The following is a 24350-nucleotide window of genomic DNA, read 5'->3' on the forward strand; positions in this document are numbered from 1 at the left end:
TTAAAAAATATGAACGAAGTTCTTGTATTATTCTCTGGGTGCTGGTGCTGAAACTCCTTTTTTCAATCAGAATACTTTTCAATTCTTATATATTTCTCGTCAAGCCCGTCTTTCTCCCCTCTCACTAAATAAATAAATAATGGATTTCCAAAGTTGACTTGACAACCTGTCCTGCCGTCAATTTCCATCGTGCCAGACTTTCGTCAACTTATGTTCTTAAGCTATATATTTTGTCTCTCCCCCCCTTTTTAGATTTTTTTAATGACAGTCGTCGAGTTTCTCGTCGGTGGTGAGCGAGGGGACGAAGCCGAGTACTATACTCCGCCTTTTGGGAGCTTGTTTAGAGAGAGTCTGAGCGATGACAGGGATTTTTGTTCGTCGTAAACATCAGCAGCAGCAGGAAACCGCAATTTCTTCAGATCCCAATTTGAAAAGAAAATGCGATGGGATATATTCCGTTCTTCCATCCTCAGCAGCATCTTTTCTATTCACAGCCAAATGCGCAACGTCACGCCAAAGTCTACGGTGGGTATTTACACTAATACAACCAGAAATAAGGAGCTCGAGAGAGAATCTTATATTTCTTTTTCATACATAGACGAGACGGCCAGAAAGCTTCTTTCTTTTCAGAGCTCGCGAGGAACAATCGCGAGCAAATGAATGCTATACATGCTTCTTGAATGTGTCCTATTCACTGTAAACCTTTTTCTAAATCCTCCCCCCCCCCCCTTCCCCATCATCTCACCTGTCCATTTCCACCTTCGTCACCCCCCCAGTAAGTCGTCCCTTTTCTTCCATCATCTTTTCCCGTGTATACCTGATAATAATGTGTGTAGTCAATATAGCAGACTCTTCCTTTTATCTCACAAGAGTTGGAAACTCAACTGTGCCTGATGCTGGTGGTGATTAAAAAAGTGGTTGAAGAGAGCGTCTGGCCGTAGCGAATTGATTATCTTCTGTTCAAAATTTGAAAAGATGGTGCTGTATTACAACTGGCTAGTTAATAATCTAGTGGCCATCATGTACTATAGTATAGCTGACGCATCAAAAATGATGATGATGATTACTATTAACCAGCTCAGCCGAGTTTCTAGCCGAGAGTGTTATACATATTTTTGGGTGTCCTCACTATAATCGGCAGGGTTTTCTCTATCTGCTTATTGTGTGATATGCCGGTCCGGTGATATTTCCCAGCTGTGCTCTGCTGTGCCCTTCAGACCGCCGACTGGGAGCATTAAAGCCAACGAAATATGCATCATTAGTCCGTGTATTATATTATTATTATACATACGTCGTTAGTAGAGTATACTACATCTTTTTAGCCGGAATATCACCTTGTAGTGCATAAACTGTGGCCGTGTACACTAACTATAACCATCATCGCTTTAAATAAAAAGCCAACGGAAGAAAAAAAGAAAAAATTAAGAGAAATGTATATATGTAATTGTGTGGATTCGAGACGGAAGTGGATGCAATCAGCCTGGGTCCATATATACGCACACATGAAAAAAGACACCCAACCGAGTCACCTCTCAATAAAAACGAAAGACACATAAAAAGAAAAGAAGCAATGAAAAGGGGTTTTTCTTTTTTCTATTTCTTTCTTAACTAATAAGAAGCGCTTAATTGAGTCACTCTTTATATTAGATATTTATTATGTACGTGGTTCCAAAACGGTGGATATTACACACATGTATCAATGTAATAATGCTCATGTCGAAAAAACATTACGGACGAATATATAAAAATACAAAAAAAGAAACCGAATTTTATTCGAGTCGAAATTCCCTTTTACGATCAAAAAGTCGGATGACGTATGGATTAGATATAAATTCGATTACAAGGTTGTTTTTTCTTCTATTCATTCTATTATTATTATTATAATGTTAATGTCATTCCCACATGTTAGATTCGCTTCATCTTTTCTTTTTACATCAAGGATCTTATATAATATTAGACATCCTGTTGGACGTCCATCGCAATAAATCCCTGAATGTTTCTTTGCCGATAGTATAGTTGAGAAAAAAAAAGGACTGCATATAGCATGTGTGTCAGGTGTGCTCTCTTTGATTCTTAAACGACCTTGCTGAGACTCCTGAAGGCGATGATCGTTATATTCCTTTGGCTAAAGGAGAATCAGCAGGTGGGCCAAACATCCTCCTGAGCCTTCCGAGATAGTTACTATAGTCTCCAGCCATCGCTTACGCACATAGATATTTCGATGAAACATCTTTTCTCTAGATAATCTATTCTGCAGGCAGCTCGGCGGAGAACCAAGGGGGGGGGGGGGGAAACAAATATAAATAAATCCCCGGTACAGGTGTAATATCTGTTCACAGCCGGCAGACCTTTATACATACACTATGAGGCACATAGTTTGGGGGGGGGGGGGGGAAGGATATATCTTATTGGAAGTATGTAATAACATCTCAGATGTAATATTCGTCCGTCGGCGGCTGTCTTGCGAATAATCTTTTCATCTCTATTATTTTTGATTCAAAACTTAAAATTATAAAAGACAGAAGAAATCGATTTGGAATTTTTTCCCCCCAGTCGACGCTCCTTTCTTTTTTGATTTGAGATTATTACGTTTGATATCGAAGGGGAAAAAATGGGGCCGTTGAAAAGTCGGTGAAATTTATTTCGACGTTTGCGCCATCTGTATTATACCTGGGGAAAAAAGGTATTTTTTTTTTTAAAAGAATTGTATTTTCTTTTAGTTTTCATTTCTTCACTGCTGTCAATGCGGATTCATACATCAGCCCAAGGCACCATTATTTCCATCTAGTCATGATTAATCGTTTATACACACGACACACCTGTCGTTGGCTCCCACACGGATGACCCAGTGCTGCCAGGTCCGTAGTATTTCCCAACGGTCACTTCCTTTAATGAACCATATCAAATCCAGGAATATACCAGTATATGTCATCTATTACAAGAGTTTCAAAAAGGGTGAGTTTGATTGGAAAATGAATAAAACATGGGGGGAGGTTATTTTAAAGGATTACATGATTTTCCCTTGCTTTTTAAGTGGGTAGAAACCAGCTTGTTTGATCCTCTTTTCGGTGGCTTAGTTTGGTGTTCCTCGCCTATAGGCTACCAATTAACCCACAAGGAGCCAGAAAAGTTATTTGGGGGAAAAGGTTGTCTCGACTCTCATCGGTCCATCGCCTCCGCCTCCTTGTGTACAGGAAACCAACGACAAACGAGCGCATGCGCTGTGTGGATTGAATTAAACATTAAGACAACTGGAACTGGGAGCTGGAAGGGTAGCAGCCTCAGCAGTCGGAATGATTTACGATCAAGTGAAACATTTCCTTTGAATTAAATTTGGATTTTTCTTCTTTTGACTTTGCGACAGCGCCCAAGTAAATATAATACAAGAAAATCACCCGAACTAATACATCTTTCTTTGCGTCTTATTATAATTGCTCATTATATACCCGTTGGCTTGCGCTTGCTTCTATTGCATTAGATTCTATACGGGACTTGTTTTGTTTGTTTTTTCTCTTCGTGGAAATGTGATTCATCAATTTTAAAAAAATATAAATTTTGAATGTCTGGTGCTGTGGTGCTGGCGTCTGTGAAAAGTGACAGGAGCCAGCCTTGTGACGGATGCCAAACTTCCTCTACTGCCTTAAAAGTATTTCCAACTCGTAAATCAACTGGCGCTGAAGCTGAACAAAACTCCTCTATTTGGTGCTGGTAACGAAGAACAAGAAAGAAAACAGTATCATGCCCACAGATCTGTGTTGCGTGAAGAGAACCACAACAGCAAGTTCTAGTGTGTGTATACTATTCAAATGAAGAGCTGGAATTGTATTGGGATGGAACAGCGATAAAAGATCATTTGTTATATTTAATTGACCTGACTCGATTCTTTATCAATTCTTTTAGAGTTTCTCAGAAATCTTAATCTCCTTACTGAAGGATAACGATTGAGCAACTTGCAGTTAAGTGAATTAAGACTGCAAATTGAGAATTTTTAACCAAGTGAAATTATATTGGAATCTGAATTATACCTGAGCCTTTTCGTTGAAACATTGCAGGCTGTCAAGTTCCCAAACGATATTGTGCAATCACGAATCTAGTTCACAGTTATACCGACGGTTACCATAAGAATACTGAGAAATGAGAGTTATGCACATGGAAAACAAAATACAGAAAACCCGCCAACAACAAAAGAAACAAAGAAAATCAAGAACAAATAATGAAATACTAACTGAATTACGTTTAACGCATGGGAAAATCGACATTTCTAAATTAAAGGTCTTTTTCGATGGGAAACCATCTTTTTCAAACCACCGAAAATCAAACAAAAAGCCCATCAAAGCTGGACAAACAAATTCGACAAGATTAAATAAGGCAGGAGTGAGATAAGGAAGACATTTCTCAACCGAGTCATTCGCTTGGCATCCGCAATCCCAAAGCTTGGCAGTATTTGTTGCACTCGTGTTTTTTGAAGAACTTTTCCATTCCTAAATTGCCGAGATTGGTTTTGCCGAAGCGGAGATGCTTGGCACAATGAATGGCAGGATCGGTGAGCAGCAGAGTTTCCTTCCCTTTCAAATCGATGACGCAAACACCTTGAAGATCGCAAACGAGCAGGTAGCCGTCGGTAACGTCGTAGGTGAAATGAGAAAAGGCGACGGCCAGTTCGAGTCTCCGACGTCCATTGTCGTCCAATCCTTCAGGATTGAGCACGTAATTCAAATTGTTGGTGTACTTGATCAAATCGGGACTGTCTCCGCGGAATCGTTTCTCGTAAACGAGAAAACGCGGGGAGCTGTCGCCGGCCATGAAGATCCGCACAACTTTGGCCATCAGAAATTTGAGCTTGACGATGGGAGTCAACGACGTCCTGAAGAGCATCCCGTTGAATTCAAACGCCAATTTGGCGGCCACCGTCTGGACTTCGAGATCGGTCATGTAACGTTGGCGATCGAAATCGACGACTTTCGGCAGGGCGATCATTTCTTTAAAGACGACATCGTCGACAATTTCGGAAGTTGGAGAGGCAGGATCGTCTTTTGTCACGTAAAAGATCCTGCCGTAGTAGGCCAAACGGACGGAGCCTTTGGCAAATGGATTGACAGCTATCTGGAGACGATATTTCTTGATGGAATCCTCCAACTTGGCGAAAGAAGTGATGTCCTTGATCGAGTTTGGCAAGTCGAATGTCAAAATGGTTCCATCGTAACGCGGGAGCAGACACCAATCCGGTTCACTTCTATCCAGTGTGTATTTCCTCAGATCCTTGGTGGTGCCAAGGGATGAAGAGGTTTTGGCCCGGTAAGTTACAGAAATGGATCTCGACACGCTTTCCGTCACGGCGCTGCAGATGGTCCCGACTTTTGAACTGTCCATTGGGTCAATCTTTTTGCCGTAGTGTGTCTCGAACACACAAATCATCTTATCACACGCGTTATTGATGCGGCCGAAATAGTACAACAATTCCTTGTGTAGCATTTCCCTGAACAATTCCACCAGTGGTCGATCACGTGGATGGCCATTTTCATAACTGTCGGATTGACTGCCGTCGTGATAGACGTTCTTCCCGTGTGGTGGGGCATCACCAAGATGAAAAATGATCCTCGTTCCACTTCGCTCAGGCCAAGAGAGAGAAATGGCTTTGTTTAATCCACCAAGAACATCTTCTGGAGCATCTCCTCCACCGGTAGCTCGAATTTTCATCACAAAGGCCTTGAATTCGGCAATCGACTTTGTGAATGGCAACACTTCAAAGTGGTTTTCTCCTATAAATGCAAATCAATCAATTGTTAATTTTTAATAATAATATAAATTCTGAAATCATTTTACTTAGATGACCTTACCATCACACCAATCTTTGTAGCCTATATCGAATAATACAACCCATATTAGCTAGAGTAAAAAATAATTTCGAATTAATTAGTGACTTACCAACGAATGCAAGTCCTTCGATGATGCAGCCACTCTTTTCTACCCGGTCCACAATTTCCACAATTTGTTCTTTGACTCCCGAAATATAATTCAGCATACTGCCAGTCGTGTCGAGAAGGAAGCAAATTGTCACCTTTTGAGCTCGAGTTAAAACAGCAGCCACATGAGCCACATTAATTTTCGATTTTAAAGTAACAGCGCCGACAATCGCCTCGTTCAACCGTCTTTCACCGGTGACGGGATCCAAAGGGAGGCTGGTGTAGGCAGTAATCAATTCTTCGTCGCCATCTGCAATCGTTGAGAGAATGGATGTCTCAAGACCACTCTTTCTTTTGGGCTTTACGACAATCTTCTTCATTCCTGCTTCCATGGCTGCTAGAAGAGTTCCATCAGCTACTGAAGATGTTTTGGAAGTTGATGAGGAGCTACGCGAACTGCTGACGACTGTGTCGGGCACAGTTTTCGAGTAGATTGCACTCGGGATCGAATGACTGGTAAAAGATTCACATGTAAAAGCATATGGGTCACGCTTTTTTGGAACTGTTTTGCAGACGGGACTTGCTTTCAAATGTGCTGTCAGTTCAGGTTTTGCTCGGAATAAAGCTCGACAAATAGAACATTCAAACAATTCACGCGACGCCATTTTTGTACCTTGATTGACAGAAAATGTAAACTCATGTTAACATATTCACTGTTTAAGAGTAATCCATTCATAACCGAGTCATTCTTAAATGGCAAATATAACATACGTAGGTAAAGCCTAAACAACTAGTACTATGGTTAAAATTATGAACATTAAAACATTTTCAAATTGCAGAAGTAAACTGAAACATCAAAGTTTCACAAGTGAATTATTGGCAAAACTTAAAAACATGCTCGTAAAATTAATAGAAGTAACAGAATTGCATTAAGCTCTTACCGTTTTCGACACTGGCCACGTGCAGTACACTTGTGAGTTGTGAGCTCAGCAAAAATATTTAATGACTGATAAATCAGCTGGCTGGAACTAATGAATCGCCATTGAGTTAAAAAGTTCGCCCAAGGCTAAACCGACTAAACAGTCTGCTTGTTTTTTCTTTAGATCACCTTTACAAAGTTTATGAATGACATAGACATACAACATTTGAATCTCCTTTTAATCAACAAGTAATTAGAGTTAATTATTATTGATGGTTAGAGAAATATAATTTGTGCTCGCATAATAAAACGTTGTGCCGTGACCAGGATTCGAACCTGGGTTACTACGGTATTGCCAGACTCCACAACGTAGGGTCCTAACCACTAGACGATCACGGCTTATTCGAAATTTTATATTCTTTTAATTAACCCAAATACACAAATAAGGTAAATTCAAATAATCACAAATTTTTCTGTTTTTCTTTCTTGGGAAATACTTTAGCATTTAATTGTGACCCGAAATCAGTGGATGGCAGCAGATTTCTGACCTTAAAAATGCCTTTCACTTTGTCGGATAAAAGGAGCGATAAAAGATCGCCGCCGTCGGTTGTTTCATCTAATGATACAAATGATATGATTCACCTATGGTAACATTACAAAGACCATCTCACCTTTTCTCTTAACTCTGATCACCTACGCCAAACGAAACAGGTTCGGGTGAAGTTTCTGCCACCCCTATGGTCTCGTCATGATTTCAGCAATTCGGACAGTATAGGACATCAGTAACCACATCAATGCTAAGAAGGAATCGTTATAAAACGAGACAGGTGAAAAAGAAAGCGGATTCCCTCTTACCGAGGCATCAAACGACATTGGAAGGAAAAATGTATCTCCTATTTCTTAGACCATCAGTGCTGGCCTGTTGCAATACCCGTAAGAATTACCACCATCTGAGCGTGCACCGTGTTTCGTGAGAGATTTGCTGAAATGATACAAGAGTAAAAGTTGATTATACAGGTCATCCGGATGGCCTGGTATGGTGATAAAAGGAGACGATGTTTCTTTTAGTTTCCTCCTATACGTTCTCTTTCTTCTCTGTATATAAAAGACGCGAGTTCCATTCGATTCGTCAGTCACTTCAACGAGTTTCGATTTCATCCTTTTGCTGTTTGTATCGTCGGAGACTAAAAGCTGAAAATGAATTCCATCATCGTAAGTCGTTTTCTAATTCTCTTATTTAAATTTGATTGGTTTAAAATGAATTGAATTTGAATTTACATGGAAAATTAGTTGCTGTTGACTTTTACTGTGGCCTGCTCACTGGCTATGCCTACTAATTATGGAAGTATTAGCAAATCTTCCACGACATCCTACGCTGCTGTGCCCGCCGTAACCATCTTAAAGCAAATCAATGAACTTAATGAAGATGGCTCTTACACGTTCGGTTACGAAGCCTCTGACGGATCGTTCCGGTTGGAAAATATGGACGCCAATGGTTATTTGACTGGTAGATTTGGATATGTCGATTCATTCGGCGAAATGCAAGAAATGGGTAATGTTATCTTTAGAATTTTAGTCACTCACCTCTCATTATGTATATTATTTTTATAAACAGAGTACGTAGCCGGCAAGCTTTCTGGCCAGTCTTTGGGATTCCAAACCAGGGGAAGTTTGATTCCAATTGGTCGAAAAATTCTACCATTCCCTTTCATTCGTACAGCACCTACTAAATCCGTCGAACAAAAAGCTTTAGATTACCAAAACACCATCATCGCGAATGATGTTAACAGGAACACTGGTGGAGTTCAAGTAGTTTCTCCGGCCAAAGATTCTTACAACAGCGGAGCAACAGTCGTCCTCGTTGCTGCTGATGAGCAAAATTCTTTAGCAGCAGTTTCTGATGTCCGTGTTTCGACACCCACGAAAACGACAGACGAGACAACTGCTGAGGATATCCGCCTTGTGTCTCCCTCTAAAAGCACAGACGGTCTTACCGATCTTGTAGTTCGCGTTGTAGAAAAGAATCAAAAGACTGAGGATACTTATGGCAAAATTGCAGATACTCGGATTTCTCACGTACTACCTATGGTCGTCCGTGTAGCAAATGTTGCAGAGGCAGACACTCCTACCATCATTCAGCAAAAAGCTGAGCCCACTATCACGAACATCCGACAACTTTCAGAGCAGGTGAGCATTGTCCGATCTCCTACTACCAGCTACGGCACATCTGCTGTCAAGTCGACTGGAAAAGTGGAAGAGTTTCTCAAGTCACTCGAGACCAACCCCAAAAACGTCGGCAACTACAACACGAACGAAGCCAGTGGCGCAATCACCTTGACTCAGGACCAATTTCAGCAGGATATACAAATCCAAGATGCAACTCAACCAATTCAAAGCGATGACTCTATCAACGTCGATTCTATTGGAATCTCCAGCACCGCTTAACAGTTGAAGACCCATGATCACTTGAATTGAATTATTTCCATGCTTTATCCGATCTGCATAAGGTGTTTGATTCCATGTATGTAGTCCTTTGATTTAATATACAATTTTTAAACCCTCAACTTAAGTTTTAGTCTTTCTTCCTTTAAGATGCTGTTTAAAAAAAAGGTACACACATTTAGTGCAGACCAACATTAATTTCCTCCTGACTTAAGAAAATGCAGGATAAACATTTTATTTTTTATTCGAAATTTAAAAAACAGAGAATTCAGATTCACCAAAGTTTGAAGTGAGAAGAGCAAAAATAAAAGGGGTTATGTATGATTGTACAATTTGATATGCAAGTGCTGTTGTGTGGTGGGAGGCTATGATAAGCTGCAATTGCTATTAGAAGGCGCTGCGCTAGCGGTGGCTGGTGGCTGTTCTCCCCTCTGTAAGGCCAGTGCCAACATCCGGTCTGCTTCCTCTTGTTGCTGAGCTGTAAGAGGTGGTTGATCTTGCAACGAGGCTTGCAACGCTCGAGCCAAAGCTTCATCTTCGCTCTATTTCAGTAATGATAATGTTGCTAAACATTTGTTTCAATGATTTTAAAATCAATTACTACATACCAAATTTCCTTGAACATTAGCAACAGCAAATGCCCGCGGCATGTTGCTACTGCGAGCGGTGCTAGCGCTACTGGCACTACTACCAGTGCTGTAGACGGTGCTGGACGGTTTAGAAGGACCGGAGCGTTTTGTGAAAATACTTGATCCGGTAGAAGCACGGGCTAAAGCAGCTTCCCTGTATTAAAAAATATGTATAAACCTTAGAATTTTGGCATGAGAAATATTAACCTTAAGAGTCATTTACCTGGCTTTATCAGCAGGATTATTTCCCTTGCAGCTATGATCTTGAGCATGTCTGTGTCTTAAACAGAAATTCATTCTGCACTGATCACATACCACTGGAACCACTTCTTTCTTTTTGCAACCTTTCATGGTGCATTGATTCCCAAAGACCTTTAATTTGATAAATAATTATTTTACATGTTTTAAATCATAATAAATTCAGGTTTATGACTACCTTTCTTTTTTGTTTTGCAGGGTCAGATTGGCAATCTCGATCAATGTGATCACCTACTGCAATATCAGGTGCTTCACCTCTTTTCCATGGAACAGGCTGATTGCAAAGAGGACACACTGGTACCTGGATATCCTTTTTGTAGGATGACTGGCATTTGTGTAACTCATATCTGATATGGTCCTTGCTGTATATAAAGAAGGGAAATGTTGAACACCTAATTTCATTTTGACAGTTTCAAATTTGAATTTCAGTTTTACCAGAATGTTTCTTCACAAGCATCACATTTCATGGGTAGAAAATCTATTTTATGAAAAATACAATAAGAATTTATTTGTGTTCAGAGTGATGGGTTTCAAAAGTACAACACAAATAGAACAACGATACATACCAAGTTGATTACAAGTTTTCTCTGAACAATGTTTTCCTAAATGCGGGAACTCCATGATTTTTGTCACAGCCACCAAACGAATGTGAATGAGAGGTTCGCGGAAAGCTCAAAGCTATATATTCAAAGAGTTTCACAATACAGATCTAACTTGAAGAATCTAGTCGATTCCGAATCGTGACGCATCAAAATATCACCGACCCAATTCATTGAAATCCTATATGCAACAACATTGCACGCGTAGTCTGCTAAAAATATTGCCAGATTAAGGTGTTTAAATTCCTGTGGAAATTAAAAATAGGTTTTTATTGGTTGTAATCTTTTTAAAATAGATAAATTCTAAACGCAGAATAGAATTATATAGAAATTTAATTCAAATTTAAATTGAAGATTTATTTATTTTCCCCTCCCTCTCTCATTCAACGCAATGTTGCAACGTGCATGCCTTCATTTCACCCGGCCCGGCGTCATACAGAGTTTTGTTCGGCGTGCAAAAAATTATCACATTGTTCTTCTTAAAATTTCTTAGATAACCTACCCGTCAACTTAGAAGCGAAGAATACACAATTCAATATGGACATCATTGATAAACTGTACCAGCATTACGAAATCTTAAATGAAGCCAAAGATGATATTGCAAAGGTACCAAAACATACTTGGAATCGATTTTAAATGTCAACTGTAATTTTGATTTGTTTTGCCGAATTTAGCATAGGAAAGAGTATGAAGATATACTTTTAGCTGTCAAAGGATCTGATAAAGAGAAAAAGTTAGCTTCTCAGTTTATTGCCAAATTTGCCAAGTCTTTCCCTGACCTGGAGAATGAAACGATTGATGCCATGTTTGACTTGTGTGAAGATGATGACGTATTGGTAAGTGTGGATTGCTTCTCATTTGGATCATACATGTTAATTTTGAAGTTGTTTCTCAGATTCGAAAGCAAGCAATCAAAGATCTTGTAAACATTTGCAAGGATAATAAAGGAGCTGTGCGCAAAATTGCTTATGCTCTTGCTCAAATTCTTCAATCAGAAGACAATTCTGAAGTCACTGCTGTGCACAATTCAATTGCCTCTTTATATCAAATTGACCCTGCTGGTAATGACATTTAAAAGAAATTTTTAAAAAATATTTTTTAAATTACATATTTTTTCTTTAGCTACAATTGAAGCATTGTTCTCTGAACTTGCTGAAGATAATGAAATTATGCGGGAAAGAACCCTCAAGATGTTGGCAATGAAACTTAGAACTCTTGAAACCGGAGTCATGAAACCAGAAGTTAAAGAATTGTTGGTTAAGGAATGCAAAAAAATTTTACAGGTAAGTTTTTTTTATGATTACCTATCCTGAGCTGATTATAGAGTGTATTGTTTCAATGAACCATTTATCTTACATAGGACGTCACAGCAGATGAGTTTGTTTTAGTTATGGCCATTCTTGGACAATGCAAAATAGCTGATTCAGTAAGTGGACAACAACAGTTAGTTGATCTGGTTGCTGAACAGTGTAATTTCACTCAAGTTTTCAATCCTGCTGACCAAGAACACCTAGATCGTATCATAATCTGTATCAAACATGCTTTACCTTATTTTTCGGTATATTTTTTATATTCTACACCTAGAACAAGTGTCTTGATTAAAACTAATCGGAAAATTATTTTAGACTCAGGTGAAATCAACCGCATTTGTTTCCTACATTTGTGACCAAGTTTTGCCCCATCGTAATGAAATTGGGCAGAGTGAACAAAAATTGGACATATTTAAGTTGCTGGCAGAATTGAGCTCTAATTGCGGCCCCCTAGATCCAGTCGTAGAGCGAATCCAAATCGTGTACGACACCCTCTTGGTAATTTATTGAAAATAATTTTTAAAAATTCATCTTCACCATTTCCTGTTATTTATTTCTTAGGAATACATGCCTCTTCCACCACCAGTATTGGAAGAAACCAATGGAGATGGATCCACGACAGAAACTGAAATTCGGTTAGAGTTCACTTTTGTTGAATCATTGATCTTTGCCTTTCACCAGTTGGCTCGTCAACACCGCGAATTTCTGACCGATAATGCCGATCGCAGCAAGGATTTCCGATCACGGTATGTTCTCATCACCAACGATTTGTCTGAAGTTTCACACAACATTAAAATATTTATCCTGGCAGATTACAATATTTTGCTCGAGGAGTGCAAGGCTACATAAAGAAGCTACGTGAGTCGTTGCAAGATAAAGGTGTCGACCAACTGAGAGATGAAGAGGGTCGGATTAAGGTTACTGCTTTGAGAACTACCTCCAACATCAATTCACTAATTCGGGATTTGTTCCGAAACCCGCCTTCTTACAAAGTCAACGTAACGTTATCATTCAAACCGACAAATGCATCACAAGTAAGTTATATTGCTGCTCAAAACAAAATGGTAACCAGGTGTAATCAATATTATTTTCTGAATCTTTCAGGCAGCTAAACAGACAGCAGCGGTAGCAGTTAATAACGAGAGCACAAGTGAAGCGGCCGGCGTTGCTAAGCGTCATGCTCCCATCACGTTTGAAAGTTCGCCGCCGAAAGTTCGAGTGAATACAGACAACCGTGTGAGGCAACCATATGTTGTTCCCACTGGCAAATTTAGTGCCAACGTGTCAGCGCATGGCGCAGGTAAATGACCCATTACATATTACCGTCTACTTCAAAAACAATTCTAATGGATAATTTTATTTGTTTAGATTCTCGCCCCCGTGGTCGTGGTGGGTACAGGGGTGGGCGGGGATATCGGCGGGGAGGGTACTAGTTGCTAGAATCCCCCTTTTCCCCTTTTAAATTCTAGTTGTGTATTCGCATTTCCTTCTTTCCCTCTCACCTAAACCTGGAATCACCCTTTTCACCTTTTCATTTAAAATGGTAACAACGGAAGCGGTCGGTAAACTAAGGAAAATCTGATATTGTGGAGTCGGTGACGGGACGGACTATGTTTGTTAGAAAAATAGCTTCTATCTCGCCAAAAAATGCCCTGTGGAATGTCGACATACAAATTGCGATTTTTGATTAAATTCTGATTTTCTTAATTCTCCGCCATTTCAGCAGGAGTTCGGCATGTTAATGCTCGTTTCTTTGTTCTATTTAGAAACTACGAATTTGGTGATAGAATGGTGGGTGCGATATACCGGAAGGTTGGACTTGCTTGCATTTTATTCAAGGGTTACTTATTATATCTTTATTTTCAGTCGGATGTCGAATCCAGCCAACAACACGAGTCACTAACTACTGTTTACAAATTCTGATGTTTTGCTAGGTACATATCCGACGGGCGGCATCTCATTGTTGCTAAAGAGATGAGGTTTAGATTTCTTACTTCAGTGTCCGTCCCTAAGCCGTACACACAATTAAGTTCTGCTATTGTTTGTCATACCTAATATCGTCATTAATACAGACAATGATACATTTAAATTCGCAAACTTTTCACTTGATGATACGTATGTATTTTACAAACAAAATGGCAGAATAGTATGCGATAATTTGAGACTCGTACAGTGTACATTAAAAATTCACCTACACTCATTGCATTTTGTGATGCACTCACACACATTAGGTTAGTTAGTCCAGATACGTACACAAAACTCAAATAAAGAGCGATACGCGAGGCAAGTTGCTAGCACTACCTAAGGTTGTTTTCCTGTTATAAAATTGAGTTTAGAGAACAAATGATTGAATCCTTAAAATCGCAACTTCAATAGTAATTTTGAAAAAGGGAGGGCTGGGGGTAAACGATTTCACTGTGATGACTGGTTGGAATTTTTCCGATAAGTTATCCTACATTTCAAATTGGTCGAGGAGTGTGTAACCCAGTAACGGCGGAGGTCAGTAAAGGCTGATGAGATTCACCTGGAGGCCCCCAATCATTAAGACCGCCTTGAGGAGAAAGACGATGTATAAGACGATGTGCAATAGAAAATCCACCACCACCTTCCAGCTGAGTTAGAACCAAGAGCACTTGTCTATGCAGTGGTGGAATTGCGTCTACTGTCAACAGAGCTCCTCGAGTAGAAACGACATTGAAGCTTTCCTGGCAGTCGCAGCGGACTTGCAACCATTTGTCTGCATGGCGGTTTTCCACTGTAACTACTAGTCCGGCCTGAAAAAAGGAAAATGATTTAAAAATAGAAATTGTCTACAAAACAATGATAACTTACCCAACCCTGAGTGAGATAATAAGCAGTCATACCCTCTCTTCCCTGTAGATACAAAAATTAAGTTTATATTTAGAACATATTTTTAAATGGTAAAAGATCATTTCGAACCTCGTAGCGCTGGCCTTTGGCCATAGTCAAACTAATGAGTCCATCAGCCAAAACAAATGGTGAAGGAGTGATATGCTCTACAAGAAGTCGCTTGCTGCTGTGCAATGCCAAGACGCACGGCGGGTAGTGGGTGACGGCACCTTCAACTGGATTCAAATCCCAGTGATTGAAAGCGAGACACACGATGAGATACAATCCAGGTTCCAGGAATGCATTGGTGGCAACGAAACCCCTCAGTTGCCGTCGACTGTGCACAACTAATTGGCCAATTTGGGGAGCAGCCACTGAGCCAGTTCTGTAAAGTGCGACGCAGAGATCGACGGGCGAGCGTTGTGACTTGTCCGTGTGTCGGCTGCCCTCTTGAAATAAACTCAAATCCAATTCGGTTGGCTCAACCACCGTCACTAGGACGGCCAAAACATGGTCTGAAAAGGCGCAAGGAGGCAAGAGACCAGGCAATCGAACTTCACTCCAACCTGATCGCACCTTGCAGACATCAATGCAATCAAAGAAAACCAAAGTATCCTGCAGAGAAAATAAAAAAGAAACATTTCAGTGAAATATTGCCCATTCAGTTGATAAAGGGCCCTACGCGCACGTGCTCCTAACAACCGCAGGGAGGAGATCCCAACAATTGGTTCGGCAATGCCGCCATGGGTCATTGCTGAATGCGGTTTTATTGTTTAATCGATTGAGATTTTATCGACAAACAAACAAATCCAGATTGCGTAGGCACACAGGATATCATTAAGGAACAGTAGGGGATAGTGCAGTCATGTAAAGAATATCGTAAAGAACGGATGGTCAGTGCGTGATACTAGTATAGCACACTGCCATGTGCTCATTTATGCATGAACAGCTGTGTTATTTTATATAGTCTCCTTCTAACAAAAATAGCTGAAAAAGTGGTTCTTCGGTAGATCGTGTCACCACAACAGTTTTGAAAAGTGTAACCAATAGTTTTTATTCCGAGACGGAAAGTTTTTTTTCCCATCACGCCAATTTGAAATTCAACGCAGTTTGTTAAAAAAAAGTTCTAGAATTTCTTTGTGTCTTTTACTTCAAAGAAAAATAAAATCTTATCGTAATAAAAAAGAGAAGAATTCCTTTTAAATTACCTGGAATGATATCCAGAAAACACCTTCCACATCCCCGTGCGGCATACAAATGGCACGAAGTTCGGGGTTCCAAAGTTTGGAGTCGTCAGCCCAGTCACCACGCCACGAAAAATGTCCCCATGGGTTACGCATCCTAAAGTGCAATTCCAACTTTTAGATCAAAGTTTCAAGAAAGCCAAGAGAGTCATGTTTATGTTTAGACCTGAGAAGACGAGGACCACCTTTGGAACTGAAATCAAGTACGTCTAACACCGAGTAGGCGTGCCGTGGTCGCAGTCCTTTTTGGCGATACTCTTCCTCGTCTATCTTCATTGTGCCACCACCGCAAGAAGCGCCCATCAGGAAACCTTTTAAAAGCAAAACGAAACAATGATAATAACATTACCCAAATGCGAATTAAGGTAAACCAACCTGCAGTGCGAGAGCTGAGGAGTCGTGCCCAAATCAAATCTTCATCCAGAACTTCAGCTTCTTCCCTGTTACTTCCGTTGGTTGATGGCTGGAGGGAAATGCTCTCGCAAGGGGCTCCTGTAAGCGAGGCAAGACCTGACGTAATCAAGAGTTAAGTACGTACTTTTTTAATTAAAACGATTCGGATCAAATTACCTTCGATTGAACGACCCGAAACAAGGGCACCATAGCCTCCATGAATTTTCGCCATGGCTTTTTCGATTAGCGGCACCCATAATTGCTTCCTTTTAGCTTGAGAGTAAAGCAAATGTCCACGTTGGTCACAAGGCAACAAATCGTCAACCAAAACAGTTCGCCACATTCCATCTTTACATAAGCGTATCTGTAATAAATACAAATTAGATTATGGGTCGCACAGCAGAAGTACAAATTTTGAAATTAATAAGAACCTGATAAGCGCCTTCGTTACAGACTTCCCGTGTGACCATAACATTTTGCACCAATTCGTCTCGTTCGGCTAACACTGCCAAGGCGCTCAATAGCCAGCAGTCACCCAGGATTCCTTGAGATATGTCGGATGGCAACGGGGTACGAAAAACAGCCCACCTGTAAATGAATTATGATGAGCGAACGTGATTGGTATGAATTTGAACATTCCATTTTCTTACTTGACATGGGAAGCAGCGCTGCTAACTATTTGACTGGGTCGGAGCCATTGAACCCCTTCTTGAGTGCTGTTGTGCAAAGAGCGTCCAGTAGGTAGAAATGAATCGTCGACAAATTTATCGCCACTGGTTCGACAAAAGCCAACAATACGCTTCCATTTGAGACGCGCTTGTTCCTCTTCCGTGTGGCGGAGAGAAGCGGACGGCTCACTTTCATGGCGCGAGATGGCGGCCGGAGCAGGTGGTGAAAGAGCTGTTAGACTTCGACTGGATTGGCATATTTCACAGCTGTACGATTTAGATTTTTTGTTGTGAAATGTACAAGCAGAACATTGCCATCCTCCCATCACAGAATCGGGAGTACGCTTTGATGATGGAATGTTTCTCGCTGGCGAAGAAGGAATCGGGCTGCTGCCGATGGTCGGTGCTCCAACCTGTTATAAAATTAAGTTAAACGATAATCGATAAATTTAAGAAAATGAGAAACGCTACAAAATATTAAGGATAAGTACACAATGAAAACTATAGACCATTGCAATATCTACGTACCTTTATCTGGGACTGCGGAGTCATAGCGGTTTTACATGCTCTGCATTTGGAAATCGAGTGTGAGTTAAGCAACGTGCACTGAGGACATGACCAGGTGTCTTTTTTCGTGGGACTATGAGCAGAGACTTGACTTTCTACTTTCTTCTCGCTGTACAGTTGTGAGCAGCTACACGCAGAGCAAACATTTTCCCCGATTGGATTGATTAAAGTGCATTTTTTGCATGTCCAGCTCGCGTCGTGCTGATGATTAACGACCACCGTACCGTTCTTCCTACCATTCACGGCTGCCTCTTTGGAATGGCTGTCAGGCATAAACAATTCCCTTTTTTTAGTTTCAAGTAAAAAAGTTATGCTATTGCTCATAATACTGTAGAGTTTAAAAATACAATACATACTTGTTGTCTGAGTCCAATCCTGATGTTCCATATTTAACTATAATGGGTTTTCGTGGTAATGTTAAAGGGATATTGGGAGAGCGAGGTGCTTCACAAACCTCACAGCAGTGGAGATCAATAAGATTTGAAAATGTGCAGCGTTTGCAAGACCATGTTGAGCTATTGTTGTTTGGCTGTTGAAGAGTTTGATTTTGCTCTTGACTAGCTGAAATTCCTTTAGGTTTGCTGGTCATGCAAGTCATGCAATCTTGAGCACTATAAAAAGTTGGTATATCTTGTCTATTAATAGGTTCTAACAAAAATAAATTGATGATAATTCAAACTAACCTTGCCACATTCAGAAATAAGCAGTGAGGACAAGTCCATTTTGCTAAGAATACACAAGTAATAATGGAATAACAGAGATTCCCACCCAGGAGATGATAAATTATTAAAACGTTAAATACCTGATGTAGAACTAGAGTAGGAGACAGAATGTTTAAGTTGTGAATGATTTTTCGAGGACCGATTGTTTTCCTCAAAGTTGACTGGTGAACACATTGGACGGACTTCTTCTTTTTCTATTGTACAAGATCGTTTTGCCCCGCAATTGAAGCAACAGCTCTTTTCAGTGGGATTAACTTGTAGGCATATCACACATTTCCATTGCAAGACTGAGGCAATCGTACCCATTTAAAACTAATCCGATTTTAAAAAGCCAAACGTCAAGAATTAAATAAAACGCACAAGCCAGACATATCGACAAAGAAACTGTGAGATCCAGACGAAATTTCCCTGTCCGACTGACAGCCGCGATCAGCTGATCCTGAATCGATCGACCTGCCCTCCTGAGGTATTTCGTCTCTGCTGGTCTCCCTTTTGTTAACTGAAGCGGCAGCCAATAAGGTGTAGGATACACTTGCTGAGTCGCCCACTTGACATGAATTCTTCATCACCACCCAGTGCTATAGGTGATGCAGATAAGGAAAAAAAAAAATCGTTCGTGAAGTTGAAAACAAATATCGCATGTGGCGTTGCGCGCGCGTTTGTTATCGAACCTGCGAGGCGGACCGAGCGTGAATGTGGTGAGAACACGCATAGACTTTTAGGTGCACGCCACTATAATAACAACTATACTTTTATTTTTGACAGTAGCATGTTACCTTCTTTTTCTTTTTTCCGAATAAATTTCTTTTTAAACTTTGGGTGTATGGCTTTAGAGAAAACAGGTATTCGCGCACAAGTGTTGCTTAGATTAAATGGAACGCAAACTTAAATGCAGGATCTATCCAGTCCCATAATCACGTTACCTACTATAATCGATATTCGTAAATCAACAATAGAAAATCGACCATTCCCGTCGAGCGTGTTGAGTCGCTGACCAATGAATTTTTCAAAATGCACATTAATTTTGAATAGGTTAGGCCACCTAGCGACGCGTCTTCAAACTCTTTCCTCCTATCAAGTATCAACGCCTACGGAGGAAAAGTGGAAAACGCTTCCCAAATAACAAATAAAAATGCATTGGCATTTTCTCAAAGCGTTTAGTAAAACTATTTTGATATGAAAAACTGATTGGTTTAACAACATTCTATCGTGTTGTGCATACAAAAGTAGATAAGGAAAAATGGAAAACTTTGGACGCTGTAAAGAGAGAATAGACGTCAGGTATTTGAGATCTGGCAGCGTCATGTTAGTCATCCCATCCTAGCCAAAAAGATCACTTGTGTTCTCTAACTTGGCTTTGGAATTTGAGCTGGAAAAATGTCGTAAAAAGTTCTTTTTCCCCTTTGTTGTTACCCGTTTTCCGTCGATTGGATGGTCGTCGTCTTGTCAATAGAATCGACGCCTTTAATATTAAGTGCAATTGTTTTGTATAGTTTTGTTTCGCTCAGTTCTACAAGGCACCATGGCTTTGGCCAACACGGAAATCGTTCATGAAGGCTGGCTTGTCAAGTCTCCGCCCACCAAACGAATATGGAGAGCTGTAAGTGTAATTTGATTCAATTTTAATTAAAACAGGTTACTCATTATTGAACAGTTGATATTTTTACCTTGATCAAACTCCATGGTTAAGAATGCTAAATACTATTATCAAGCTTCTGTTGGCCATTCTCTCTGTTAGTGGGTCACGATGAAGCATTTCTTGTCCAATCATTTTCCCATTATTATTTATCTCTTTGTTGCTCAAATCATAGATGCCAAATTATCCTTTATTATCCCATTTGTGTTATGTGTGGAGACTAGAAATTTAGCTGAACCCAGCATTACCATGGCATGTACTCAGTCTCTGATAAATCTTGGAATTCTCTGTGTTTTTTTTTTAGCGTTGGGCTGTATTGGTTGCTCAACATCAAGATAAGACTTGCCATCACATTTTTCAGAGTTTACCTCAATCTTTATCTGTAGATTCATAAACTTAGATAACTGCTTTTTAGCATTTTCCCTCCGAGATAAAGAATTCCTCCAAAAATAAATTATGCAGGAGCTGTTTTGTTATCAAAATGGTGCATGGTTGTTTGTGACACTTTGTGGGCTGCCACCAATCGCGCGAGTTTTTTTTTCCCGGTTTCTGTGGTGAACGCTGCAACGAAATTTATTCGATCTATATATTTTGTGTTTTGTTTTCATCATCTCGATATCTGTGGAAGAGAGGAGGATGTTGTTCCCACGGTTTTGGTAGATGCGCGCTTCTCTGACCTATGACCGACTCTTTGTAATCGGATCTGTTGATGGCATTCCCCTCCCCTCTTCGTTCAACTTAGATATGATCGAATTTCTTCTCCTCTCCCCCTTTCTTTTTTTATTATGAGAATGTTTGCCGATCTCGTTCTCACTCTACGACAACCCCCATGCGAGGAGACCCTTCTATTATACAAAAATGTCTTGTGTGCCTGGCCCATCAATTTCTTATCCTTTTTTTTCTTCTTCTTTTGGTGACACAGAAATGGCGGAGAAGATGGTTCGTGTTGAAACATTCTGGCGAGTTGCCTGGACAGTATTTCCTTGAATATTACACGGATCGAACATGTCGAAAATTAAAGGGCAAAATCGATTTGGACCAATGCGAACAGGTGAATTGACTTTTTAATTAAATTTGCTCAACTTAATTTTTAAAATTGGGTTTTTTCTTGTAACAGGTGGATTCCGGGCTGACGATTGAAAGTAGGAAGCAGCGGTATGCCCACATGTTTGACATCCGCACACCGAAGCGCGTCTACTTTTTGGCGGCCGACAGTGAATCAGACATGAATAGCTGGGTGGGTTGCATCTGTCACGTCTGCGGTCTCAAGGTGTTTTATCGCGAAGATGAAGAGACCGGTTCGTCTGTGACTCTGACACGGCCCGTCCCTAACGCGTCATCGACAATGGCCACCAGCGGAGTCCATTCGGCCATGGCGAGGACATTGCAAGTGAGCCAGTTGTTGGAAGACACGCCACCCACCTCGCCCACTTCGCCGACCGGCAGTTCGGGCCCTTATTTCCCGTTGAGCGAATGCCTTTCAGGATCGCGCAGTCTCGTCTTTCAAGAAGCCATGGGATCGGTGGGCCAGCCGTCGTCGGCGCCCGTGACTCCAGCACCGACAGCGCGAGGCTTAGCTCTGGGAACTCAAAGTTTACGCGGCCGGCCTCAGCGCGAGGGCTGGGACATTTTCTGCGACCAGCCCAGACAGTTGTCGTCGCCCGGCCACTCACAATTGGGTCAATCGCAGCAACTGCAGCCCGTCAGTTCGTCGGCGCGCAACGACCAAGGAGTTCATGAACAAATTCGTAGCTTTGAGGACAAGTTTGCGCACTCTTTTAAGAGACTGCAACCGGCCACCGGCGCCAGCAAACGACCATCAGTTCCCCAATTGATGGGCAGTCAGAAGTTTGTGCCGCCGCCTCGTCCGCCTAAACCACCTCACTTGATCGACCAGCCTTCGCACAATTATCTGAATCTGGAACAGCTGCAATCGCCAACTTCCATCGCTCCTGGTGGAAGATCGCACAGTCGCAGCAGTAGCCCACGCTCTCCATCGTCGACATCGCCTCCTTTACCTACGCCGACCAACGCCGATTCCTGGTAATTATTCAACGATTAGTAAATGAAGCGCAAACATTGGTTAATTGATTATTTCATTTTGGGGGTGGAATTTTAAGGTACGATTTCCCGCGATCACACCAGGGTGACCACGGCAACGACGGCAAGACGGGCAAGGATGCCCAGAGACGGCACTGTTACTCGAACGCTGCACCTGGCGAATTGTCGTCATCGGCTGTGGCTGCAGCGGCTGAGATTTTCACGTTCAACAACAACGCCGTCACGGCCGGGTTGTCTGCCGCTTCAGCCATGTCGCCCAGCGTTTATTCGAATCTGGCCAGCCCCTTCCCTTTGGCGAGTCCAGCACTCCTTCCCATGACCCCCTTTTCTCCGCCTTCAGTCAACCGAACACTCAAGCCCAAGACGCAATCCTCTGGTGCGGCCGGCGTCGTTGATGGACCCCTTCCACCGCCCTCAGTCAACCGCCAGTTGAAACCCAATCGTAAGTGGTCTCGTTTGAGGTCTATCGATTTTTTGGGGTGTTGTGACGATGCCGATCTTTTATTTTCTCTCTCTTCTCAGGTCCCGTTTCTGGTGTCGGACAACACGCCGATTTCCACGGAAGCAGTTCGGACGATGCTGACGATCCATCGAGTCGGGGCAGTACCCGACCCAATTCCGCCCATGACGAGGAGCAGGTAAAACATTTTCCTCCTTTTTATTAAAAATTAATGAATTAACTCGCTTTGCTGACCAACTAAAACTAACCTTGGGGGTGTCCGCGGTGTCTTTCCTTTTTTTTTTCTCATTTGTGTCTCCCCTACAGATCTACTATTTCATTCAGGGCTCGAGGGTCATTAGCGCTGGCCGTCAGCTGGACGATATCCAGTATTTGGACTTGGATTTGGAGTCTGACTCGTCTCTCCAGTCGCCCAAAAGTCCCGAACGGGGTCACCATCACCAAAATCACCACCAGGCTTCGTCGACTGTCTACAAGACTGTCGACTTCATCAAAACGGAAGCTTTCAACCGAACACGTCTCACCGTCGAGGAGCGTCGCTCCAAAAAGGCGCAATAGGCACTCTCGAACTACCCCGCCACCACCTTTTTTGGATCGTTCAAATGTCTCGAGAAACATCCAAGACAATGACTCAATTCCTTTCAGAAGAAAACTAAAAGTAGGGAACACACGCACTCGGCACAAAATCATATTTGGCACATATACGCGCTCGCACCCCCCACGGAGAGAGATTAAAAACAATTCTGTGAGATTATTTCCGTTGTGTAAAAAAGACAATCAAAGATGATGGCACACACATATACAAGCCTTGTCGGCCTTGTGTTTTTTCGTCAACCCCCCCCCCCCCCCCCTCACACACATTTGACTCCTCCCCATTTTTCCTTTGACAGATGGACTCGAGCCATTCCCTTTTTATGCACGTGTATGTGTGTATATATATATACATATATATATATATATAAAATAATCATTTTGGCCAATACTTCGACAACAAATTCAAAAAACTTGCCCGAAGCTTTTCTCCTTACAATATATAAAAATTTCATTTGTTTATCGCAAAAACAAACAAAAAATTACCAACATGATTGTTGGAGTGTTATTCCTTTCCCGTTAATCTATTTTTTTTTTAATTGATGTTCACTGGTTTCATGGGCGGCGATTGTGATCATTTGATTATTGGAATTGTGAACTCGTTAATTCATTTTCTCGCGATTACAGCGAAAAGAAAAGGGCAATTTAATGACAATCGAAAATGTGGGGCAGAACAGCATATATTCATTCTTTAAAAAACAATTCTTTTGATGATGATTATTACTTGTAATTTTGTTTGTTTTTTCTTTCTCTCTCTTTTGTCTTTTGCATTTGGATTTCTTTTGAAAAAGAAAAGAAGAATCACGCTTCGTCTTTTATTCTTGTACGTACATTTCCCCCAACACTTTGAGAGATTATCTGTAAATACAGTTCTTTTTTTTTCTCACTTTAATTCATTTTTCGATTTCAGTTCACCTTCACCGCAAGTATACAAGATGAAGGTGTCGCATTGCGCGCATGATCGGCTCACCGGCATCTGTGTGTGTGTGTGTGTGAATCCCGTCTGGGATATTTAATTCGTTCGTCAGCTTTCACCGAGGGGGTGCGGCGATTGATCGGCGGGAAAACAGAAACCGCTGGCGCGTGTGTAGGTTACAG

The 24350-nt window shown here is 41.3% G+C and overlaps 6 protein-coding genes and 1 non-coding gene across 9 annotated transcripts; 3 read left to right on the forward strand and 4 right to left on the reverse strand.

Annotated features, from left to right (window-relative positions):
• Window positions 1-3983: 3983 nt before the first annotated feature.
• LOC124326404 (alpha-protein kinase vwkA-like) lies at window positions 3984-7020 on the reverse strand. The gene is made up of 4 exons (XM_046785201.1): window positions 6845-7020; window positions 5926-6576; window positions 5838-5858; window positions 3984-5759 (listed from the first exon to the last, which is right to left on the reverse strand). The coding sequence occupies exons 2-4, from the start codon at window positions 6566-6568 to the stop codon at window positions 4405-4407; spliced, it is 2019 nt and encodes a 672-aa protein (XP_046641157.1). The 5' UTR covers window positions 6569-6576; window positions 6845-7020; the 3' UTR covers window positions 3984-4404.
• A 117-nt stretch (window positions 7021-7137) lies between these two features.
• Trnah-gug lies at window positions 7138-7221 on the reverse strand. The gene is given in 2 exon segments: window positions 7138-7172; window positions 7185-7221. It is a non-coding gene; the product is annotated as a tRNA-His (tRNA).
• A 702-nt stretch (window positions 7222-7923) lies between these two features.
• LOC124326782 lies at window positions 7924-9386 on the forward strand. Its single transcript, XM_046785601.1, has 3 exons — window positions 7924-8034; window positions 8113-8374; window positions 8438-9386. The coding sequence occupies exons 1-3, from the start codon at window positions 8020-8022 to the stop codon at window positions 9265-9267; spliced, it is 1107 nt and encodes a 368-aa protein (XP_046641557.1). The 5' UTR covers window positions 7924-8019; the 3' UTR covers window positions 9268-9386.
• Window positions 9387-9483: 97 nt separating this feature from the next.
• LOC124326797 (AN1-type zinc finger protein 2A-like) lies at window positions 9484-10939 on the reverse strand. Its single transcript, XM_046785602.1, has 6 exons — window positions 10718-10939; window positions 10587-10629; window positions 10330-10513; window positions 10117-10265; window positions 9873-10047; window positions 9484-9806 (listed from the first exon to the last, which is right to left on the reverse strand). Exons 1-6 carry the CDS (start codon window positions 10770-10772, stop codon window positions 9630-9632), a joined length of 783 nt encoding a protein of 260 aa, XP_046641558.1. The 5' UTR covers window positions 10773-10939; the 3' UTR covers window positions 9484-9629.
• Window positions 10940-11151: 212 nt separating this feature from the next.
• LOC124320681 (apoptosis inhibitor 5-B-like) lies at window positions 11152-14149 on the forward strand. Its single transcript, XM_046783545.1, has 10 exons — window positions 11152-11356; window positions 11425-11586; window positions 11646-11811; window positions 11873-12033; window positions 12111-12308; window positions 12376-12558; window positions 12622-12806; window positions 12872-13094; window positions 13165-13360; window positions 13429-14149. The coding sequence occupies exons 1-10, from the start codon at window positions 11288-11290 to the stop codon at window positions 13491-13493; spliced, it is 1608 nt and encodes a 535-aa protein (XP_046639501.1). The 5' UTR covers window positions 11152-11287; the 3' UTR covers window positions 13494-14149.
• On the reverse strand, window positions 14140-18979 carry LOC124320680 (calpain-D-like). 2 transcript variants are annotated; one of them, XM_046783543.1, is made up of 13 exons: window positions 18585-18979; window positions 18466-18508; window positions 18139-18393; window positions 17744-18065; window positions 17198-17628; window positions 16979-17135; window positions 16725-16911; window positions 16530-16664; window positions 16321-16465; window positions 16119-16251; window positions 15001-15525; window positions 14893-14934; window positions 14140-14834 (listed from the first exon to the last, which is right to left on the reverse strand). In XM_046783543.1, the coding sequence occupies exons 1-13, from the start codon at window positions 18808-18810 to the stop codon at window positions 14520-14522; spliced, it is 2916 nt and encodes a 971-aa protein (XP_046639499.1). In that variant the 5' UTR covers window positions 18811-18979; the 3' UTR covers window positions 14140-14519. The 2 variants fall into 2 exon arrangements, with proteins under 2 accessions (XP_046639499.1, XP_046639500.1); XM_046783544.1 differs by having other exon boundaries at window positions 17744-18044; window positions 18585-18978.
• Window positions 18980-19796: 817 nt separating this feature from the next.
• Window positions 19797-24144, forward strand: LOC124313313 (protein daughter of sevenless-like). 2 transcript variants are annotated; one of them, XM_046781721.1, is made up of 6 exons: window positions 19797-20104; window positions 21063-21191; window positions 21258-22183; window positions 22261-22643; window positions 22724-22839; window positions 22968-24144. In XM_046781721.1, the coding sequence occupies exons 1-6, from the start codon at window positions 20027-20029 to the stop codon at window positions 23217-23219; spliced, it is 1884 nt and encodes a 627-aa protein (XP_046637677.1). In that variant the 5' UTR covers window positions 19797-20026; the 3' UTR covers window positions 23220-24144. The 2 variants fall into 2 exon arrangements, with proteins under 2 accessions (XP_046637677.1, XP_046639254.1); XM_046783298.1 differs by having other exon boundaries at window positions 22986-24144.
• The last annotated feature ends 206 nt before the right edge of the window (window positions 24145-24350 follow it).

The sequence above is a fragment of the Daphnia pulicaria genome, chromosome 1, assembly GCF_021234035.1.
Source record: "Daphnia pulicaria isolate SC F1-1A chromosome 1, SC_F0-13Bv2, whole genome shotgun sequence".
Classification (NCBI taxonomy): domain Eukaryota; kingdom Metazoa; phylum Arthropoda; class Branchiopoda; order Diplostraca; family Daphniidae; genus Daphnia; species Daphnia pulicaria.

Bases quoted from the DNA above. Each gene is read 5' to 3' on its own strand.
- LOC124320680 (XM_046783543.1), bottom strand. From the start codon at position 18,810: ATGGGTACGATTGCCTCAGTCTTGCAATGGAAATGTGTGATATGCCTA. The intron at 16,466-16,529 runs GTTGGTTTACCT...TGCTTTTAAAAG, and splicing joins CCTCAGCTCTCGCACTGCAG to GTTTCCTGATGGGCGCTTCT. The intron at 15,526-16,118 runs GTAATTTAAAAG...TTTTCTCTGCAG, and splicing joins TTTTCTGGATATCATTCCAG to GATACTTTGGTTTTCTTTGA.
- LOC124313313 (XM_046781721.1), top strand. From the start codon at position 20,027: ATGGCTTTGGCCAACACGGAAATCGTTCATGAAGGCTGGCTTGTCAAG. The intron at 22,184-22,260 runs GTAATTATTCAA...TGGAATTTTAAG, and splicing joins CCGACCAACGCCGATTCCTG to GTACGATTTCCCGCGATCAC. The intron at 22,840-22,967 runs GTAAAACATTTT...TCTCCCCTACAG, and splicing joins CCGCCCATGACGAGGAGCAG to ATCTACTATTTCATTCAGGG.
- LOC124320681 (XM_046783545.1), top strand. From the start codon at position 11,288: ATGGACATCATTGATAAACTGTACCAGCATTACGAAATCTTAAATGAA. The intron at 11,812-11,872 runs GTAATGACATTT...TTTTTTCTTTAG, and splicing joins ATATCAAATTGACCCTGCTG to CTACAATTGAAGCATTGTTC. The intron at 12,034-12,110 runs GTAAGTTTTTTT...TATCTTACATAG, and splicing joins AATGCAAAAAAATTTTACAG to GACGTCACAGCAGATGAGTT.
- LOC124326797 (XM_046785602.1), bottom strand. From the start codon at position 10,772: ATGGAGTTCCCGCATTTAGGAAAACATTGTTCAGAGAAAACTTGTAAT. The intron at 10,630-10,717 runs GTATGTATCGTT...TTCATAAAATAG, and splicing joins GAAAACTTGTAATCAACTTG to ATTTTCTACCCATGAAATGT. The intron at 10,048-10,116 runs GTAAATGACTCT...TTTTTAATACAG, and splicing joins AATCCTGCTGATAAAGCCAG to GGAAGCTGCTTTAGCCCGTG.
- LOC124326782 (XM_046785601.1), top strand. The intron at 8,375-8,437 runs GTAATGTTATCT...TTTTATAAACAG, and splicing joins CGGCGAAATGCAAGAAATGG to AGTACGTAGCCGGCAAGCTT.
- LOC124326404 (XM_046785201.1), bottom strand. From the start codon at position 6,568: ATGGCGTCGCGTGAATTGTTTGAATGTTCTATTTGTCGAGCTTTATTC. The intron at 5,859-5,925 runs GTAAGTCACTAA...TATTCGATATAG, and splicing joins CGAAGGACTTGCATTCGTTG to GCTACAAAGATTGGTGTGAT. The intron at 5,760-5,837 runs GTAAGGTCATCT...TTGCATTTATAG, and splicing joins CTACAAAGATTGGTGTGATG to GAGAAAACCACTTTGAAGTG.